Source organism: Petromyzon marinus, chromosome 70, assembly GCF_048934315.1.
Source record: "Petromyzon marinus isolate PM22_M1 ecotype Great Lakes invasive population chromosome 70, UKy_Petmar_22M1.pri1.0, whole genome shotgun sequence".
In the NCBI taxonomy this organism is placed as follows: Eukaryota; Metazoa; Chordata; class Hyperoartia; order Petromyzontiformes; family Petromyzontidae; genus Petromyzon; species Petromyzon marinus.
The window spans coordinates 3,002,560-3,025,649 of NC_133736.1; the positions used below are offsets into that span (position 1 = coordinate 3,002,560).

Consider the following 23,090-nt stretch of genomic DNA (forward strand, 5'->3'; position numbering starts at 1 on the left):
AGATCCACAGACTCAAACAGAGAACCCACAGACTCAAACAGAGACCAATAGACTCAAACAGAGACTCACAGAGACTCACACAGAGACCCATAGACTCGCACAGAGACACACAGACTCACACAGAGACCGACAGACTCACACAGAGACCCATAGACTCACACAGAGACTCACACAGAGACTCACACAGAGACCCAGAGACTCACACAGAGACTCACACAGAGACCCACAGACTCACACAGAGACTCACACAGAGACCCATAGACTCACACAGAGACTCACACAGAGACTCACACAGAGACGCACAGACTCACACAGAGACTCACACAGAGACTCATACAGAGACCCACAGTCTCACACAGAGACCCACAGACTCACAAAGAGACCCACAGACTTACACAGAGACTCACACAGAGACCCACAGACCTACATAGAGACCCACAGACTCACACAGAGACTCGCGCAGAGACCCACAGACTCGCACCTAGACTCGCATGGAGACCCACAGACTCGCACAGAGACGCACAGACTCACACAGAGACTCGCACAGAGGCCCACAGACTCGAACAGAAACCCACAGAGTCACACAGAGACTCACACAGAGACCCACACAGACTCGCACAGAGACCCACAGACTCACACAGAAACTCGCACAGAGACCCACAGACTCACACAGAGTCCCACAGACTCACACAGAGACCCACAGACTCAAAACAGAGACTCACACAGAGACTCAAACAGAGACCCACAGACTCACAGAGACTCACATAGAGACCCATAGACTCACACAGAGACTGCACACAGAGACTCACACAGAGTCCCACATACTCACACAGAAACCCAGAGACTCACACATAGACCCACAGACTCACAAAGAGACCCACAGACTCGCACACAGACCCACAGACTCACACAGAGACCCACAGACTCACACAGAGACCCACAGACTCAAACAGAGGCCCACAGACTCACACAGAGAACCACAGACTCACACGGAGACCCAGAGACTAAAACAGAGACCCACAGACTCACACAGAGACCCACAGACTCACACAGAGACCCACAGACTGACACAGAGGCCCACAGACTCACACAGAGACCTACAGACTCAAACAGAGACCCATAAACTCACACAGAGAATCACAGAGACCCACACAGAGACCTACAGACTCAAACAGAGACCCATAGACTCACACAGAGACCCACAGACTCGCACCTAGACCCACAGACTCACACAGAGACGCACAGACTCACATAGACACTCGCATAGAGACCCGCAGACTCGAACAGAAACCCACAGTCACACAGAGACTCACACAGAGACCCAGAGACTCACACAGAGTTTCACACATAGACCCACAGACTCACACAGAGACCCATAGACTCGCATAGAGACCCATAGACTCGCACAGAGACCCACAGACTCACACAGAGTCCCACAGACTCACACAGAGACCCACAGACTCACACAGAGACCCACAGACTCACACAGAGACTCACACAGAGACCCACACAGACTCACACAGAGACCCAGACTCGCACAGAGACTCGCACAGAGACCCACAGAGACTCGCACAGAGACCACAGAGACCCACAGACTCGCACAGAGACTCGCACAGAGACCCACAGTGTCACACAGAGACCCACAGACTCGTACAGAAACTCGCACAGAGACCCACAGACTCACACAGAGTCCCACAGACTCACACAGAGACCCACAGACTCAAAACAGAGACTCACACAGAGACTCAAACAGAGAACCACAGACTCACACAGAGACTCACATAGAGACCCATAGACTCACACAGAGACTCACACAGAGTCCCACATACTCACACAGAAACCCACAGAGACTCACACATAGACCCACAGACTCACAAAGAGACCCACAGACTTGCACACAGACCCACAGACTCACACAGAGACCCACAGACTCACACAGAGACCCACAGACTCACACAGAGGCCCACAGACTCACACAGAGACCCACAGACTCACACGGAGACCCAGAGACTAAAACAGAGTCCCACAGACTCACAGAGACCCACAGACTCACACAGAGGCCCACAGACTCACACAGAGACCCACAGACTCAAACAGAGACCCATAAACTCACACAGAGACTCACAGAGACTCACACAGAGACCCACACAGAGACCTACAGACTCAAACAGAGACCCATAGACTCACACAGAGACCCACAGACTCGCACCTAGACCCACAGACTCGCACAGAGACGCACAGACTCACACAGAGACTCACACAGAGACCCACAGACTCGCACCTAGACCCACAGCCTCACACAGAGACGCACAGACTCACATAGAGACTCGCATAGAGACCCGCAGACTCGAACAGAAACCCACAGTCACACAGAGACTCACACAGAGACCCAGAGACTCACACAGAGTTTCACACATAGACCCACAGACTCACGCAGAGTCCCACAGACTCACACAGAGACCTACAGACTCCCACAAAGACCCACAGACTCGCACCTAGACCCACAGACTCACACAGAGACTCACAGACTCAAACAGAGACCCACAGACTCACACAGAGACCTACAGACTCACACAGAGACCCACAGACTCGCACCTACACCCATAGACTCAAACAGAGACCCACAGACTCAAACAGAGACCCATAGACTCAGAGACTCAAAGAGACTCACACAGAGACCCACAGACTCACACAGAGACTCACACAGAGACCCACACAGACTCACACAGAGACCCACAGACTCGCACAGAGACTCGCACAGAGACCCACAGAGACTCGCACAGAGACCACAGAGACCCACAGACTCGCACAGAGCCTCACACAGAGACCCACAGACTCACATAGAAACCCACACTCACACAGAGACCCACAATATCACAGAGAAACCCACAGACTCGCTCAGAGACTCACACAGAGGTCTTCATACGTGCTGCTCGCTAAGAGCACTTGACCCAACAGTCTGTTCACACTAGACGGGGGATGTTTTCGTTGTTTGTGTGTCTGCGTGTGCAGTTAAATTCAGAGTGGTCACCTTGGATGAGAATTTTGCAACCGTCTTGCAAACGGTAAGACATCGTCTCTAAGAGTTTCTGAACCAAATGGTTCTTATAACCTTTAGTGCGGCATTGCACCCATTTGCTTCACAAACGTAAATGTGAGCGGGAATCGATCTCGGGTCGCCAGGTTCGTAGCACAGTGCGCTAACTGCTACACCACCGCTCCCCACAGACACACACACACACAGAAACACACACGCAGACACACATGCAGACACACAGATACACAGAAACACACACGCACACGCATGCAGACACACAGATACACAGACACACACACACAGACACACACAGAAACGCACACACGCAGACACAACAACCGCCATTCGCCACTAAGTGGCAGTGACGTCACCACGACGCTTGAGCCAGGCCATGTGCATCTTGAGGCCACGTGAATTGTCGAACGCCCGCTGGCAGGAGGTCGTGGGGCAGACCCAAGTGCCACGGATCGACTAAGATGACTGGCTGTTTGCACCACCTGTGCCCCCTATTGTGCCAACCTGCTGAGCTTAAGCCACCCAGCGCTCCGCTCGTTGTTGTGAGCGTCGCTCCTCCGCCCTCCGTTGTTGTTGGAGGGCGACTACCTCCAACTGCCCAGTAGCGTCCTTCACGAGCCTCCTCCACAGAGGCCGATCTTGACACCGCTGGTACCAATCATCGGCAAGTCCATCCAGCTCCACGTCCTCCTGTACCACATCACTCCATCTCTTCTCTAGCCCGTGCCGAGCCCGTTTAGCCCCCTCGATCCGGCCGAACAAAAGCTATTTAGGCATGCGGTGGCTGGGCATGCGGGCTACATGACCCAGCCATCGCAGCCTTGCCTGCCGGAGGAGCTCACCGATGGGACCTTGCCCCGATCTTTCAAGGATTTGTGAGCTCCTCACACAATCCAGCCTGGTTAAACCCAGGATGGATCGTAGGCAGGCTAGCCTAAATGTTTCCAACTGGCGAAGATGCTCCATTAGGGGGGTCCACGTTTTGCAAGCGTAGAGAAGGGAGGGAATGACCATGGCCGAGAAGACTTTAAGCTTAGTGTGGAGCGACAGACCAGGTAGCTTCCACACAGCGTTACGCAACCGATGAAAAGATATTGCCACTCGACTGATTCGGAGTGAGACCTTTGCTGTTAAACTGGAGCCGGTCATAAGCACACTGCCCAGGTATGGGAAACTCTCCACTCTCTCCACAACTGCCCAATCACCGATTGGGAGTTGTGGGGGTGGAGTGTCCGATGGTACAAAATACCCAGGCAGGTTCTTAGTTTTGGTGGGGCTGATGGTAAGGCCAAATCTCTTAGAGGCATGCTCCAGTCTCAGCAGCAGCGTCTCCAACTCCTCCTCTGAATGAGCAGCTATTACCAAATCATCAGCATACATAACGTGGTAGAGCACCCGGGCATCGATCGATCAATCGATCAATCGATCACACACACACAGACAGACACACAGATACACGCTGACACCACACGTCGACACACACGCAGATACACAGATACATACACACACATACACACAGACACACAAACACACAGACACACGTGTCTCAAAGTTGGCGGGCAAATTTCAAAGTAAGCGGGCATCAAGGACGACGCGAGGCCATGTGTGTAGATAAGGCTTTGTAATATTTAACCGAGCATTGCCGTTTTTCGCTGACTCGCCATTTCCACGCCTGACCCAGGGGTGCGTTCTGTAAACACCTGGGGGCAGATCCACCAGCTTTGGTTCGAGCAGAGCCCGACCCTGCTGGTGATGATGCTGATGAGACACTGAATGTTGAAACCGGACCTTGTCTATAAACATCTGGGGGCAGTTCCACCAGCGTCGGTTCAAGTAAATATCTGTGTGACCGTTGGTAACCAATCGTGCTATGTGTTTCGTATCTTTTGCAGTACGCTCTCATATATATCGAGGTAAGATGCGACAACGGATACCTATATTATTACAGTTTATTATTATCTGTAAGAGCGCTGTGCAGGGACTCATTGACTTAATAACGAGTTAGGCTCCAGATGTTTGTTTGTAACTCAATTTGTTTATAAGTCCCACATTACTCCTGTCGCTTGCAAACATGGTGTACAGCATTTATACTCAACGCGATAAATGGCTTTGAAAGTTGTATCATCTCCTGTAGATGTAGATGCCACTGGTTCTTCACCTTCTGCAGATGTAGATGCCACTGGTTCTCTTCACGTTTTGCAGATGTAGATACCACTGGTTCTTCGTGTTCTGCAGATGTAGATGCCACTGGTTCTTCACCTTCTGCAGATGTAGATGCCACTGGTTCTCTTCACGTTTTGCAGATGTAGATACCACTGGTTCTTCGTGTTCTGCAAATATAGATGTCACTGGTTCTTCACGTTCTGCAGATGTAGATGCTACTGGTTCTTCACGTTCTCGAGATATAGATGCCACTGGTTCTTCACGTTCTGCAGATGTAGATGCCACTGGTTCTTTACGTTCTGCAGATGTAGATGCCACTGGTTCTTCACGTTCTGCAGATGTAGATGCCACTGGTGTCTTCACGTTCTGTACATGTAGATGCCACTGGTTCTTCACGTTCTGCAGATGTAGATGCTACTGGTTCTTCACGTTCTCTAGATATAGATGCCACTGGTTCTTCACGTTCTGCAGATGTAGATGCCACTGGTGTCTTCACGTTCTGTACATGTAGATGCCACTGGTTCTTCACGTTCTGCAGATGGATGTAGATGCCACTGGTTCTTCACGTTATGCGGATGTAGAGGTCACTGGTTCTTCACGTTCTGCAGATGTAGATGCCACTGGTGTCTTCACGTTCAACCACTATCATCACAACCACCGTCACCACCATCGTCATCACCACCACCACCATCACCCCAACCGCCACCAACAGCACCACCATCAACCCAACCACCATCACCCCAACCACCACCCCAACCAACACCAGCACCACCACCCCAACCAACACCACCACCCCAACCACCACCCCAACCAACACCAGCACCGCCTGAGTGTCCACACGTCACCGCAGGACCCGCAGAGGAACCGCATCGCGCAGTGGAGGAACGCGAGCGGCCGGGCGGGCATCGTGCAGCTCGAGCTGGCCATGCCCTCCGAGCCGCCGCTGGGCACCTACAACGTGGCGGTGTTGGAGCAGCAGAGCGATGGGGACGTCGTCGCCTCGCACACCTTCACCGTGGAGGAGTACGGTAGGGGAGAAAGGGCTGTGGGGGGCGGGCGGTGGATAGGAGGTCGACGTCCGTTCAGTCGAAATGTCACATGGGGGCGGCTAGGGGGTTGCCTCTGTGGGAGGAGTCTGTGGGTGTCTGTGTGCTGAGTCTGTTGGTATCTGTGTGAGTATGTGGGTATCTGTGTGCTGAGTCTGTTGGTCTCTGTGTGAGGAGTCTGTGGGCCTCTGTGTGAGTCTGTGGGTGTCTGTGTGAGGAGACTGTGGATCTCTGTGTGAGGAGACTGTGGGTCTCTGTGTGATCCTGTGGGTGTCTGTGTGAGGAGTCTGTGGGTCTCTGTGTGATCCTGTGGGTGTCTGTGTGATGAATCTGTGGGTGTCTCTGTGTGAGTCTGTGGGTGTCTCTGTGTGAGTCTGTGGGTGTCTGTGTGAGTCTATGGGTGTCTCTGTATGAGTCTGTGTGTGTCTCTGTGTGAGTCTGTGTGTCTCTGTGTGAGTCTGTGGGTATCTGTGTGAGTCTGTGGGTCTCTGTGCGATCCTGTGAGTGTCTGTGTGAGGAGTCTGTGTATCTCTGAGTGAGGAGTCTGTGGGTCTCTGTATGAGGAGTCTGTGGGCCTCTATGTAAGGAGTCTGTGGGTCTATATGTGAGGAGACTGTGGGTGTCTGTGTGAGTTTGTGTTTATCTGTGTGAGTCTGTGGGTTTCTACGTGAGTCTGTGTTTCTCTGTGTGAAGAGTTTGTGGGTCTATGTGTGAGGAGTCTGTGGGTCTATGTGTGAGGAGTCTGTGGGTCTCTTTGTGAAGAATCTGTGGGTCTCGGTGTGAGGAGTCTGTGGGTCTCTGTGTGATGAGTCTGTGGGTCTCTGCCGCGAGTCTGTGGGCCTCTGCCGCGAGTCTGTGGGTCTCTGCATGAGTCTGTGAGTCTCTGTGTGGCAACAGGGAGGCCATCATCCAGCAGTGGATTGACAAGAGTGCTTTACTTGTGCACAGTGTATTTTAATTAACCATGCACATGATGATGACGATGATCGCTACGCGATAATTGTTGTTTCCATTCTGATTGCAGTGCTCCCAACTTTTGAGGTCTCCATTCAGACACCATCCTACCTGAACTATCTGGATGAGAGTGTCACTCTGAAAGTATGTGGCAGGTATGCACTGAGCTGAGTTTCTCTCTGGGTTGGTTCACAATGGCAGTGTCAGAGACATTGAGCAAATATTTACAAAAAACTGAGTTTGAGTCCTGGGTCTGGGTGTCTTTCCTGATTGGTTCATAATGGCTATGTTAGAAACATTGGTCCAGTATGTATGAAAACTTGGGATTGAGCCCTGTATCTGGGTGTCTCTCTCTCTTTGGGTTGGTTTACATTTGACCATGTTTGAGACATTGAGCCAGTATGTAAGAGTCCTGGGTTTGAGCCCTGGGTCTGGGTGTCTTTCTCTGGGGGTTCATAATGGCCATGTTAGAGACATTTAGCCAGTATTTATGAGATCCTGGGTTTGAACCCTGGGTCTAGATGTCTTTCTCTGGAGGTTCATAGTGGCCATGTTAGAGACATCTATCCAGTGTTATGAGACCCTGGGTTTGTGGCCTGATTCTGGGTGTCTTTCTCTGGGGGTTCATAATGGCCATGTTAGAAGCATTTAACCAGTATTTATGAGACCCTGGGTTTGAGCCCTGGGTCTGGGTGTCTTTCTCTGGGGGTTCATAATGGCCATGTTAGACACATTTAGCCAGTATTTATGAGACCCTGGGTTTGAGCCCTGGGCCTGGGTGTCTTTCTCTGGGGGTTCATACTGGCCATGTTAGAGGCATTTAGCCAGTATTTATGAGACCCTGGGTTTGAGCCCTGGGTCTGGGTGTCTTTCTCTGGGGGTTTATAATGGCAATGTTAGAGACATCTAGCCAGTATTTATGAGTCCCTGGGTTTGAGCCCTGGGTCTGGGTGTCTTTCTCTGGGGGTTCATAATGGCCATGTTAGAGACATTTAGCCAGTATTTGAGATCCTGGGTTTGTGCCCTGGGTCTGGGTGTCTTTCTCTGGGGGTTCATAGTGGCCATGTTAGAGACATCTATCCAGTGTTATGAGACCCTGGGTTTGTGGCCTGATTCTGGGTGTCTTTCTCTGGGGGTTCATAATGGCCATGTTAGAAGCATTTAACCAGTATTTATGAGACCCTGGGTTTGAGCCCTGGGTCTGGGTGTCTTTCTCTGGGGGTTCATAGTGGCCATGTTAGAGACATCTATCCAGTATTATGAGACCCTGGGTTTGTGGCCTGATTCTGGGTGTCTTTCTCTGGGGGTTCATAATGGCCATGTTAGAAGCATTTAACCAGTATTTATGAGACCCTGGGTTTGAGCCCTGGGTCTGGGTGTCTTTCTCTGGGGGTTCATAATGGCCATGTTAGCCACATTTAGCCAGTATTTATGAGACCCTGGGTTTGAGCCCTGGGTCTGGGTGTCTTTCTCTGGGGGTTCATAATGGCCATGTTAGAGACATTTAGCCAGTATTTGAGATCCTGGGTTTGTGCCCTGGGTCTGGGTGTCTTTCTCTGGGGGTTCATAGTGGCCATGTTAGAGACATCTATCCAGTGTTATGAGACCCTGGGTTTGTGGCCTGATTCTGGGTGTCTTTCTCTGGGGGTTCATAATGGCCATGTTAGAAGCATTTAACCAGTATTTATGAGACCCTGGGTTTGAGCCCTGGGTCTGGGTGTCTTTCTCTGGGGGTTCATAGTGGCCATGTTAGAGACATCTATCCAGTATTATGAGACCCTGGGTTTGTGGCCTGATTCTGGGTGTCTTTCTCTGGGGGTTCATAATGGCCATGTTAGAAGCATTTAACCAGTATTTATGAGACCCTGGGTTTGAGCCCTGGGTCTGGGTGTCTTTCTCTGTGGGTTCATAATGGCCATGTTAGACACATTTAGCCAGTATTTATGAGACCCTGGGTTTGAGCCCTGGGTCTGGGTGTCTTTCTCTGGGAGTTCATAATGGCCATGTTAGAGGCATTTAGCCAGTATTTATGAGACCCTGGGTTTGAGCCCTGGGTCTGGGTGTCTTTCTCTGGGGGTTTATAATGGCAATGTTAGAGACATCTAGCCAGTATTTATGAGACCCTGGGTTTGAGCCCTGGGTCTGGGTGTCTTTCTCTGGGGGTTCATAATGGCCATGTTAGAGACATTTAGCCAGTATTTATGAGATCCTGGGTTTGTGCCCTGGGTCTGGGTGTCTTTCTCTGGGGGTTCATAGTGGCCATGTTAGAGACATCTATCCAGTGTTATGAGACCCTGGGTTTGTGGCCTGATTCTGGGTGTCTTTCTCTGGGGGTTCATAATGGCCATGTTAGAAGCATTTAACCAGTATTTATGAGACCCTGGGTTTGAGCCCTGGGTCTGGGTGTCTTTCTCTGGGGGTTCATAATGGCCATGTTAGACACATTTAGCCAGTATTTATGAGACCCTGGGTTTGAGCCCTGGGTCTGGGTGTCTTTCTCTGGGGGTTCATAATGGCCATGTTAGAGGCATTTAGCCAGTATTTATGAGACCCTGGGTTTGAGCCCTGGGTCTGGGTGTCTTTCTCTGGGAGTTCATAATGGCAATATTAGAGACATCTAGCCAGTATTTATGAGACCCTGGGTTTGAGCCCTGGGTCTGGGTGTCTTTCTCTGGGGGTTCATAATGGCCATGTTAGAGACATTTAGCCAGTATTTATGAGATCCTGGGTTTGTGCCCTGGGTCTGGGTGTCTTTCTCTGGGGGTTCATACTGGCCATGTTAGAGACATCTAGCCAGTATGCATGAGACCCTGGGTTTGAGCCCTGGGTCTGGGTGTCTTTCTCTGGGGGTTCGTAATGGCCATGTTAGAGGCATCTAGCCAGTATTTATGAGTTTCTGCATGAGACACTTCAGTATTTTATTAAATGAAAGTAAATTTTGCGTGACCCTGGTGAGAATTCACGAGACCAAGACGAGAGCCGCATTAGGCTGAGGAGTCATCAACGTGACAACACAAAACTCATAAACGAGAGCAGAGACACACATCACGTCTGTATGTGAATGGATGTGGGGTTAAAAAAAATGGGTGGGTGGGATTCCTCTCTCCCTTCCTCCCTCCCTCCCTCCCCCTCCTCACCAACCTCCTCACCCCACTCCTCACCCTCCTTCCCCCTCCTCTTCCCCCCTCCTCCACCTCCTCCTCCCCCCTCCCCCTCTCCCCTCCTCCTCCTCCCCCAGTCTAAAATAAAGATTCCGAACTTCAATATATAATCAGAACCATTTCATTTAAGCTGCCGTGCCGGATGTCGGATTATTTTTTTTTACAATTTCGTCATTTTGCCTTTTCTACATTTCCACAGGTACACGTACGGGAAGCCAGTGCACGGTACTGTGAATGCAAGCGTGTGCATTCAGGGTCAGCCCAGGTTTTGGTGGCGGGAAGACTGCATCACTCCAGTCTGCAACGAGTTCTTCAAGGAAGTAAGCGAGTTGGCGGTGCGGAGCAGGGTTGGCTGTGCCTTGCTGTCGTGTAGCGTTTAGCCCGCGACGGAACCCGGCGACCCAAGTTTGATTCCCGCTAACGGCCACTAATCCATAGTGACCGGTTTCTCCCGGAACAATTGTTATTTTTTTTACTTGAAAAATGTCACTGAAGAATCCATCTCGGCCACTGGACATTGGTGGGGAAAAAACAAACTGCTGGTACATCCGGTAGAAAAAAAGAGCTTCATAGCTTCTCAGATTTCCTCCAGTAGACAGTTAATGTGGGGCACTCCTTAACGTTCACGGATAGATACGCTCCTGGAAAGGGATGCGCGTAGCTCCAACGTCGCGTTACGTCAAAAAGCAATTTTCCCCTTAAAAAATTAATGTTGAAGGGTTTAGGGGATATCACTAACAGCTCGCACACATTCTCGCCGATATTATCCTAACCTGTATCGATACAACACGTATACGCAATATAATACTCGGTCCTTCATTCTTAACAACTTGCTACAGCACCCTCTCTTTCATTGTCCCTTCACAACCTGTACTCTTATTCTTGGTTCTTTCGGTAAAGTCACGTAGAAGGGAAACAATAAAATAAAAAATATATAAAACAATAAATTCTTACGACGTTTCGACTGCAACACAAGCAATCATCATCAGGTGTGAAAATCACAGCAAGAAAATGTTTTCACACCTTATGATGATTGCTTGTGTTGTAGTCGAAACGTCGTGAGAATTTTATTGATTTATATATATTTTTTTATTTTTTATTTTGTTTCCCTTCTACGTGGTGACTTTACCGAAAGAACCAGTAATATGAATCCCTGCAGTCACGAAAGCTTTATATCAAAATTTTCACCTGTGCTCTCTCTAATTTCTCTTGGCACCTATGTTTTGTTATTCATAAATCTGCAGCAGCTCCGCGTTTAGGCCCCCGGCTTGTAACTCTGCCCGACTTGCGCTGGGGAGACGAAGGAGGCGTAGACGCGGCGAGGTTGCCGTGCCGTTGAGCAGCGGCACTTGCTTATCGTACCGCACTGGCCACTGGCAATGCCATTGGGATGCGGCGATTGGCTCGGGCGGCGCGTACCTCGCATTGCCACGGGTCACGTTGCTCCCGGCAATTGCCTCGGCGCACGTCAACGAAACGGAGAAGAAACGTTACCCGGAGCCACTGAAAGACGTTTGCAATGGAGGAGAACGCAGACGCTGATGGAAATGCGGTTAAGGGATGATCAATGAGAGGGTACCGTAGGAGGAGGAGACAGGTGGTTGAGATTTCAGGACTGGGAGGCAGATTTAAAGGGGGAGCGTCGCCTGCCGTAGGCGCGCTTGCCTGGGACGAAAGACGGAGGCTGCACAGCTACGCTGGAGCTCTTACTCGTCAAGAGTTCTGAAACGCCCCCCCCCTCCCCCCCCACCTTGGTAAACTGTTAATGAAAGCCTCTTACCTTCCTTGTCTTCATCACCGCGTCAGAGCTTCTTTACAAAAAGGTCTCAACGCAAAGCGAGCGGTATTCGAAAGTGGGCACGCCGCAGAAGGGCGCGAAACTGCGGATCGCATCGCATTCTGCATCTGACCCATCGCGAACGTCCGATACGCCAGGTGGGGAAGGACGGATGCGCGGAGTGGCAAGTGGACAACGCCAAGCCAAGCAACGCCTCCTGTCACACGACGCACATTCTGAAAGTCGTGGCTGTGCTGGAGGAGGAGGGAACAGGTTTTGTTTTTTTATTGCCGTTCTTATTTCGTTTTGAATGATATTTTGCCTCGGTGGCTGGGAGATGTTGACTACCTCGCCTGCTATGCAAGGAGCCCGTCGCTTCGATCCCCCGACCCTGAAGATGCCCGTTGTATATTTGGAGCTTGGCACATCTGTCTCTCTCCCCGTAGTAGTCGCAAGGGTTGAGTGAGTGGGTGGGTTAGTGTGTGTGGGTGAGTGGGTGAGTGAGTAAGTGCGTGAGGTTGGTGGGTGAATGAGTGAGCGGTTGGTTGAGTGAGTGGATGGATGAGTGAGTGGGTAACTCCGGTTCTTCCCTCCACATTTTGAATCGACATCACGCAGTCTTGGAGTGTTTAGCCGCCGCTATACATTTCCATGCGATAATGATGATGAAAAGCTTCCACTCCATTGGGCTATCATTTTCGATAGCCAGGGGCCGCTTCTGACTACAGAGCTATCTATGTAGCCGCTCGGTGGGGGCATTACACTTTATACAATAAAAACTTCGGATACCGGCAAATTCCTCGAATTGTAACAGCACACACGCAGACAGCAGCAACATCGCCCCCCCCCCCATCTGCCTTACAGCTGCGACAACACGAAAGTACCCCCCCACGCCCCCTCCCACCCCCCCCCCCCGAAACATTCCTCCGCTTCGACGCTCGATATTCCAGTTGAAAGCGTTCGCTTGCTTTTACCAACGTTTCCAGGGTAAAAAAACAAAACCCAGATCGATTGCCACATTCCCACCCCCACTGCGCCCCCCCCCTCCACCCCTGCCACGTCTGGTGGTGGAGGGTTAATGGTGCGAGACCATGTCTCGCCTATGAAGGGCCTTCGTAGGTGACACTACTCGCTCACGGCACTCATGCCAACGGGTTGTTAAGGCTAAATGGGGGATCTTTGTCACCCCCGGTACTGTAGCAGTTAGCGTTGCGCTGCAAACCCAGGTCCAATTTCCCGCTCACGGCCAACACCAGCGACGATGATCTAAACCGGTTCCTGGGCTTCTCCTGGGTCAAATTGTCCTCAAATGAGTACCTGGTGCAATGTGTAAACATCGCCACTGGGGGGAGACAAAGGCGGCCGGGGGTGGTGCTGGCCACCCACCCCCTCGTGTGCCACAGTGCCGGTAGCCTTCATAGGTGCTGCTACTCGCCCACAGCACTTGCCCCAACAGTCTGTTAAAGGCTCTTTGTTTTGCCCCCCCCCCCACCGCCTGCACAGGAATGAAAATGAAACAGAAGGCAGAGAAGAACTTTGAGACGGACATATCCCGGATCTCGTTCGTCGACATGCCCTCGTGGTACCGATACGGGCTTCCGATTGTGGGAAAGGTAACCCGAGCAGAGCACATCCCAGCAGAACTGCGGTGTATCATGACCCATCATTACGCTTTCAAACTCCTCCTTATAAGTCGCCGCCCTCCGAGCTCGTGAACAACCAGACCCCCCGGCAATGCATCTGCAAAGTCGAACCTCTCTCTGTCTCTCCCCGAGTCGTTAGTTTATCTTTAAAGTGACTCCTGCAACTGCCCGTCGTCGCGTGATGGGTTCGTATGAAAATTTAATTTTTCGTGACTGAAATGTAAATATTGGGTTTGAATTTATTTGATCCTAATTATTTTTCCCCCTCTAATACACGTGAAGTTTGGGTGTAAGACAATTTGACGGTCATCTACACAAAAAGTTTTCCTCAAGAATTAATTTGTTGTTGTTGTTAAATCCACAATTTGGTGTCGTTAGTCGAAAATTTTCGTTGCATCTTGGCAAAGCGGCAACTGAGTAAAGTTGCCCGTTGTGGAACAAAAAGAGCAGGTTCGTTGAGATAAAAGCCATTGTCCTCGAAAGGCGTTTGTGCTTGTGACTTATTGACAGCGATAGCAAATGCAGGAATGATAACTGGATAGATTACTTATTATTATTCTGTAGCTGTGCAAAACGAACATATAAAATACTAAAACAGGGGCGCGCGCCAATGTATATTTTTTTTGGAAAATTGATGATCCTTAGTAATAACAAACTAACAATTAGTTACAATTTTAATAATGAGCCTTTCGTCAAGAACAAATACACTTAAAATTGCATGAAAATCCACGCAGCCTAGGCATCAGCGTAATGCACGGCGGTACAGAGCATCAGGCCTTAGGCACAGATCACCAAAACTACATGGATTATTGCAAAAGAGGTCGCAGACTTCTCTTGCACTGTAACACAGCCAAAGTATCCCCGTCTCATACCAGATAGGATTGGGGTGTATTCATTCAGACTCTTGTAGACATTGCTTGTAAGCTATGCTATGTGTGATAGGTAGCCAGTGTAACCCATCTCGTATCACTGCTGGGCCGAGATAGAATTGGGGTGGAATTGATCCATGCTCTTGTGGATGAGTTTAATGCATTGGACGACCAATATTATCCGTAAGTATTTTTTTTGGGTAAATATAGATTTGTATTGTTGAATCCACCACCACCTGACACAGCCAATTACTAAAGGATTGTCATGAAAACAAAACGTGTGACCAATTCGTTACTTGTACAGCACTAACCAGTTATGTATTGGAGAGTAAACACACGACAACATTTTCCAATCGAGTACTTGTGGAATGGGTAGAAGTAGTTTGTAAGGGATGCTACGTTTTGATGGGCAGCCAATGTAAGCCGTCTCGTATTGAGGTCGTGATCGAACTAATCTACCTACTCTACAGTAGTATCTACCTACTCTATAGTTGTATATACCGACCCTATAATAGTATTTATTGACGCTATGGCAGTTAACTACTAACTTAACAGAGTGCTGTGGGGAGGCCTAGTCCTGTGGAGAGCCCCCGGCCTCGCCTAGCTTGCCCAGCCGGCCGAGGTGGTGCCTTGGCCGGCTGGGCCGCTATCCACACCCCCCCCCCCCCACTATCCCCCCACTACAGTAGTATCTATGGACTATAGGATTATTTACCGACCATATAGTAGTGAGTGCACACATTAGCATGGAGGGGGGGAGAAGAGGACATCACACTGTGGTGAAGAATTGACCTCAGCGTTGTGTGTATTTTTTTGCATTTTCAACGCAAATGAGAATTCCCCCCTCCCCGCACCGATCGCGTGTGTGCGTTGCTAAGGCAACCACGGGTCAGCTTTCTCGCGCATGCCCAAATGATAAATAGTACCAAATTGTTAATGTAACTACTTTAAAGTTGACGGACGTGAAATAGGAATAGCGCTGGCTCACCACCGGGCTTATCGCGTGGTATCTGGGTACTTTTTTGAAACGCGAACCCCACAGTTTGCGAGTTAAATCCATCACAAGCTGGGTCCACACACAGACAGACACACATACAGACATATCCTCCGGGCTAAAATGCCATAAACACACTGGCGAGTCTAACTCCGACCCGGCTCCGGTCCGGGTCCGGGTCCTGTCTTCCGGCTCCTCTTCAGGATGACGGCTCCAGGTCTTCAGGTGGTGGCTTCGGGTCCTCAAGTGTACCACAGCAGCCGGACCCGTTCAGGGGTCCGGCTCATATAGTCAGTCCCGGTTCTCTCCGCCCCAGAGCCATGCCCTTCTTCTCAAACCTCCGAGAAGGACCTGGGCTGTCGACATGTCATCCACCCAGCCCCCTCTTGGGGGTCCTGGGGTCCGTACCTCCAGTCACGAGCCCCCCTGGGTTCAACCTGAGTGCCACGGCCCAACTCTATCCGGGCATTCTACTGCCCCCTGTTATCCCGGGGCTGACACTACATCTAGAGAGCGGTGGTATTGCTGCTTCACAACCAGTAATGCCACGACACTACTGTAGTGCTAGTAGATACTACTTTAGTCAGTATATACTACTGCAGTGACAGTAGATACTACTGTAGTCAGTATATACTACTGTAGTAATAGTAGATACTACTATAGTCAGTATATACTACTGTAGTGATAGTAGATACTACTGTAGTCAGTATATACTACTGCAGTGATAGTAGATACTACTATAGTCAGTATATACTACTGCAGTGATGGTAGATACTACTGTTGTCAGTATATACTACTGTAGTGATAGTAGATACTACTGTAGTCAGTATATACTACTGTAGTGATAGTAGATACTACAGTAGTCAGTATATACTACTGTAGTGATAGTAGATACTACTATAGTCAGTATATACTACTGTAGTGATAGTAGATACTACTATAGTCAGTATATACTACTGTAGTGACAGTAGATACTACTGTAGTCAGTATATGCTACTGTAGTGACAGTAGATACTACTGTAGTCAGTATATGCTACTGTAGTGCTAGTAGATACTACTATAGTCAGTATATACTACTGCAGCGATAGTAGATACTACTATAGTCAGTATATACTACTGTAGTGATAGTAGATAATACAGTAATCAGTATATACTACTGTAGTGATAGTAGATACTACAGTAGTCAGTATATATACTGTAGTGATAGTAGATACTACTATAGCCAGTATATAGTACTGCAGTGATAGTAGATACTACTATAGTCAGTATATACTGCTGCAGTGATAGTAGATACTACTATAGTCAGTATATACTAATGCAGTGATGGTAGATACTACTGTTGTCAGTATATACTACTGTAGTGATAGTAGATACTACTGTAGTCAGTATATACTACTGTAGTGATAGTAGATACGACAGTAGTCAGTATATACTACTGTAGTGATAGTAGATACTACTATAGTGAGTATATACTACTGTAGTGATAGTAGATACTACTATAGTCAGTATATACTACTGTAGTGACAGTAGATACTACTGCAGTCAGTATATACTACTGTAGTGCTAGTAGATACTACTATAGTCAGTATATACTACTGCAGCGATAGTAGATACTATAGTCAGTATATACTACTGTAGTGATAGTAGATAATGCAGTAGTCAGTATATACTACTGTAGTGATAGTAGATACTACAGTAGTCAGTATATATACTATAGTGATAGTAGATACTACTATAGTCAGTATATTTATACTGTAGTGATAGTAGATACTGCTATAGTCAGTATATACTATTATACAGTTAGTAGATACTGCTATTGAGTCTGCAGATACTACTATAGAGTCAGCACATTACTATGGAGTTAGTAGTTACTACTATAATCAATAGATACTGTTAAAGAGTCAATAGATAATATTATAGTTTCAGTAGGTAGTACCATAGTCATTAGATATCATTGCAGAGTTAGTAGTTACTACTATAGGGTCGGTTGATACTACTATAGAGTTGGTAGATACGACCAGAGAGTTGGTAGATACTACTGCAGTGATCGTAGATACTACTGTTGTCATTAGATTATACTTGAGTCAGTAGATAACACTACAGTCTGTATATACTGCTGTAGAGTCAGTAGATACTGCTATAGAGTCAGCAGATACTGCTATGGAGTCAGTTGATACTACTATAGAGTTAGTAATTACTACTACGGTCAGTAGATACTACTATAGAGTCGGTAGATACTACTGTAGAGTCAGTATATACTACTACTACAGTTAGTAGATACTACTGCAGTAATCAGATACTCCTGAAGAGTTTCAACAGTTGCTACTTTAGAGTCATTTGATATTACATTAGAGTCAATAGATACTACTATAGAGTCAGTAGTCACTACTGTAGAGCCAGATACTACTATAAAGTCACTAGATACTACTCTATTGTATGGAGGGTGTTTACCCCCCACTTTCTATTTATTTTTTATTCAGGACTTCGGCAAGCCTCTCGTTATTTTGTTGATCAACAAATGGACAGACAAACAGAACGCTGGGCTTTCACAATAGCTTAGTATTTGTGTAGGTATATGTTATGTTTTTAAGAGAAGACAAGTTTTTGAAATATATTTTTCCCCCGGGCAATGCCGGGTACTTCCCGCTAGTATGTTATAAAGGGACCCTGAATAAAAAACAAAAATTCGAAAAATCATTTGTAACTTGCATAGTAAAGTAATCGTATTTTTTCATTTGCTATACAGCCAGATAATATAACAAATCGCTAACCCTAAACACCCAGTCGTTTGTAAAAGTTGAAGGCGGTATATTTCTGTAGTGATAGAGCAAGTGCAGAATCACTGAACCGAAATTGATAGTTTGAAAGCATCTAGTACGGGGGCCTTGAAAGTGCAGGGCCTGTAGCATATTATACTTTTGCTGCTAGGATCGCCCATCATTGCCGTGGCCGCGTGGATTTTTTCTCTGGGTCCTCCGTTGTTTCCCTTCCACATTTAGAAACATGCGCTTAAGAATATTTGGCTGCTATGAAAGCCTTAGTTAGAGCTATCATTTGTCATATTTGGGTCGCTTCTGAAAAAGAGCTTCACATGTTAGTGGGCCTTACCTGGTAAAATAGTAAAAAAAAAAAATTCCTAAACTAAAAATTGGCCACATTTTAGTTTTACCGCGTCAGGTACTCGCCACCTTTTGCCGTGACTCGAACTCGTCCGTCCCTGTATCCGCAGGTGAAGGTGGAGAGGCCTGACGGCAGTCCGGTCCCACGCAAACTCGTCAGCCTGGCCGTGAAGCAAGGCAACGGCGGTCCTCCCGGAAGCCAGCACCACACCGGGGCAGACGGAACGTTCACTTTCACCATAGACACGGGCGACTTCAATAAGTCCGGCGCGATCCTCCTGGAGGTGAATCACGGACCCACGGTCTTTCCCAGTAGAGGTGCATCCCGCTGCTGACCTGAAGAGGCACTCGATGCTATTGGCCCCCGCAATATTCGCAAGGAACACCGAGTCATGTTTTACTCTCCGACGAGGTCCCCTCTGAGATCTTCGGATCGACGTCTTCTAAGGACTCCGAGAGGTCAAGGCGCTGTTCCTGGGGTGATGGGGCTCTTGCCACTGTGCAGCTCCCAGGCATTGTAACTTGAAGGCCTGGGTTTCACTCAGGCCTAGGTTACATGAAAGCCTGGGTTACATGAAGGTCTTAGTTACATAAGGCCTGGGTTTTATGAATGAGTGGGTTACATGAAAGCCTCAGTTCCATAAGAACTGGGTTTCATTAATGCCTGGGTTACATGAAGGCCTTAGTTAGATATGGCCCGAGTTTAATTAAGGCCTGGGTTACATGAAAGCCTTAGTTACATAACTGGGTTTCATTAATGCCTGGGTTACATGAAGGCCTTAGTTAGATAAGGCCCGAGTTTAATTAAGGCCTGGGTTACATGAAAGCCTTAGTTACATAAATGGGTTTCATTAATGCCTGGGTTACATGAAGGCCTTAGTTAGATAAGGCCCGAGTTTAATTAAGGCCTGGGTTACATGAAAGCCTTAGTTACATAAGAAACGGGTTTCATTAATGCCTGGGTTACATGAAGGCCTTAGTTAGATAAGGCCCGAGTTTAATTAAGGCCTGGGTTACATGAAAGCCTTAGTTACATAAGAACTGGGTTTCATTAATGCCTGGGTTACATGAAGGCCTTAGTTAGATAAGGCCCGAGTTTAATTTAGGCCTGGGTTACATGAAAGCCTTAGTTACATAAGAAATGGGTTTCATTAATGCCTCTGTTACGTGAAGGCCTCAGTTACATGAAGGCCTCAGTTACATGAAGGCCTCAGTTACATGAAGGCCTCAGTTACATGAAGGCCTCAGTTACATGAAGGCCTCAGTTACATGAAGGCCTCAGTTACATGAAGGCCTCAGTTACATGAAGGCCTCAGTTACGTAACCCTTAGCTACACGAAGGCATTAATGATACATTCTGTGGAATTTTCCCAATTTGTGTTGTATCGCTTTAAGAGACGCATCCGCATGTGTTACCCCCACCCCACCACCATGAACCCCACAGGCCACAGACCCCGAGTTCAACTCGACCGCCCATCCGGGTGTGACCTACCGGCAGGGTTACAGCACCATCAGCGCGTTCTTCTCGCCCAGCGACAGTTTCCTGCAGCTGGAGCGCGTCGCTCACACGCTCGAGTGCGGCTCCTCCGTCTCTCTGCACCTGCTTCTGTTGCTGAAAGAGAACAGGAGCAGCGCCGGTGACGACCGCGCGGGAGGAGTTGTGCGGCCCGTTATCAATGTTCTGGTGAGCGCCGTCGCTTCCGTCCCTCTGCCTGCGAATCTCTTTTTTTCACCGTCGTTATGGCGGAGGTCACCCGGGCGCTCACCCGCAACAGCAGCGACTCACTAACCCACTCAATCATCCACACAGTAACTCGCTCACTAACCCACCCACCCGCACAGCGACTCACTCACTAACCCACTCACCCACCCGCACAGCGACTCACTCACCCACACGTCAACTCACTCACTAACCCACTCACTCACCCACACAGTAACTCGCTCACTAACCCACTCACCCACCCACACAGTAACTCGCTCACTAACCCACCCACCCGCACAGCGACTCACTCACTCACCCACACGTCAACTCACTCACTAACCCACTCACTCACCCACACAGTAACTCGCTCACTAACCCACCCACCCGCACAGCGACTCACTCACTAACCCACTCACCCACCCGCACAGCGACTCACTCACTAACCCACCCACTCACCCACACAGTAACTCGCTCACTAACCCACTCACCCACCCGCACAGCGACTCACTCACTAACCCACTCACCCACCCGCACAGCGACTCACTCACCCGCACAGCGACTCACTCACTCACCCACTCGCACAGCGACTCACTCACTCACCCACACGTCAACTCACTCACTAAACCCTCTCACTCACCCACACAGTAACCCGCTCACTAAACCACCCACCCACCCGCACAGTGACTCACCCACACGTCAACTCACTCACTAAACCCTCTCACTCACCCACACAGTAATTCGCTCACTAACCCACTCACCCGCACAGCGACTCACTCACTAACCCACTCACCCACCCGCACAGCGACTCACTCACTCACCCACACGTCAACTCACTCACTAACCCACTCACTCACCCACACAGTAACTCGCTCACTAACCCACCCACCCGCACAGCGACTCACTCACTAACCCACTCACCCACCCGCACAGCGACTCACTCACTCACTCACCCACACGTCAACTCACTCACTAACCCACTCACTCACCCACACAGTAACTCGCTCACTAACCCACCCGCACAGCGACTCACTCACTAACCCACTCACCCACCCGCACAGCGACTCACTCACTAACCCACTCACCCACCCGCACAGCGACTCACTCACTCACTCACCCACACGTCAACTCACTCACTAACCCACTCACTCACCCACACAGTAACTCGCTCACTAACCCACTCACCCACCCGCACAGAGACTCACTCACTCACTCACCCACACGTCAACTCACTCACTAACCCACTCACTCACCCACACAGTAACTCGCTCACTAACCCACTCACCCACCCGCACAGCGACTCACTCACCCACACGTCAACTCACTCACTAAACCCTCTCACTCACCCACACGTCAACTCACTCACTAACCCACTCACCCACCCACACAGCGACTCACTCACTAACCCACTCACCCACCCGCACAGCGACTCACTCACTCACTCACCCACACGTCAACTCACTCACTAACCCACTCACTCACCCACACAGTAACTCGCTCACTAACCCACCCACCCACACAGTAACTCGCTCACTAACCCACCCACCCGCACAACGACTCACTCACTAACCCACTCACCCACCCACACAGCGACTCAACCCACTCACCAACCCACTCACTCACCCACACAGCGACTCACTCACTAACCCACTCACCCACCCGCACAGCGACTCACTCACTCACTCACCCACACGTCAACTCACTCACTAACCCACTCACTCACCCACACAGTAACTCGCTCACTAACCCACTCACCCACCCACACAGCGACTCACTCACTAACCCACTCACCCACCCGCACAGCGACTCACTCACTCACTCACCCACACAGTAACTCGCTCACTAACCCACTCACTCACCCACACAGTAACTCGCTCACTAACCCACCCGCACAGCGACTCACTCACTAACCCACTCACCCACCCGCACAGCGACTCACTCACTCACTCACCCACACGTCAACTCACTCACTAACTCACTCACTCACCCACACAGTAACTCGCTCACTAACCCACCCACCCGCACAGCGACTCACTCACTAACCCACTCACCCACCCGCACAGCGACTCACTCACTCACCCACACGTCAACTCACTCACTAAACCCTTTCACTCACCCACACAGTAACTCGCTCACTAACCCACCCACTTACCCGCACAGCGACTCACTCACTAACCCACTCACCCACCCGCACAGCGACTCACTCACTCACTCACCCACACGTCAACTCACTCACTAAACCCTCTCACTCACCCACGCAGTAACTCGCTCACTAACCCACCCACTTACCCGCACAGCGACTCACTCACTAACCCACTCACCCACCCGCACAGCGACTCACTCACTCACTCACCCACACGTCAACTCACTCACTAAACCCTCTCACTCACCCACGCAGTAACTCGCTCACTAACCCACCCACCCACCCGCACAGCGACTCACTCACTCACCCACACAGTAACTCACTCACTAACCCACTCACCCACCCGCACAGCGACTCACTCACTCACCCACACGTCAACTCACACGTCAACTCACTCACTAGCCCACGGACTCGCTTGCACGCGAACAATGGACGAGAATTTTCAAGACAGGTAGCTCTGTTATCGGGGG

General features: G+C 49.5%; 1 protein-coding gene across 1 annotated transcript in view; it reads left to right on the forward strand.

The window, feature by feature from the left end:
* The first annotated feature begins 2,976 nt into the window (after positions 1–2,976).
* The window catches only part of LOC116957128 (alpha-2-macroglobulin), a 100,358-nt gene continuing 80,244 nt past the window's right edge, over positions 2,977–23,090 (forward strand). The window contains exons 1-9 of the mRNA XM_076055185.1: positions 2,977–3,065; positions 4,945–4,965; positions 6,066–6,243; positions 7,286–7,370; positions 10,576–10,696; positions 12,312–12,426; positions 13,657–13,766; positions 18,889–19,062; positions 20,223–20,462. Of these exons, the coding sequence (XP_075911300.1) occupies positions 6,141–6,243; positions 7,286–7,370; positions 10,576–10,696; positions 12,312–12,426; positions 13,657–13,766; positions 18,889–19,062; positions 20,223–20,462 (948 nt within the window). The 5' untranslated portion in view covers positions 2,977–3,065; positions 4,945–4,965; positions 6,066–6,140. The remainder of the gene's footprint in view (positions 3,066–4,944; positions 4,966–6,065; positions 6,244–7,285; positions 7,371–10,575; positions 10,697–12,311; positions 12,427–13,656; positions 13,767–18,888; positions 19,063–20,222; positions 20,463–23,090) is intronic.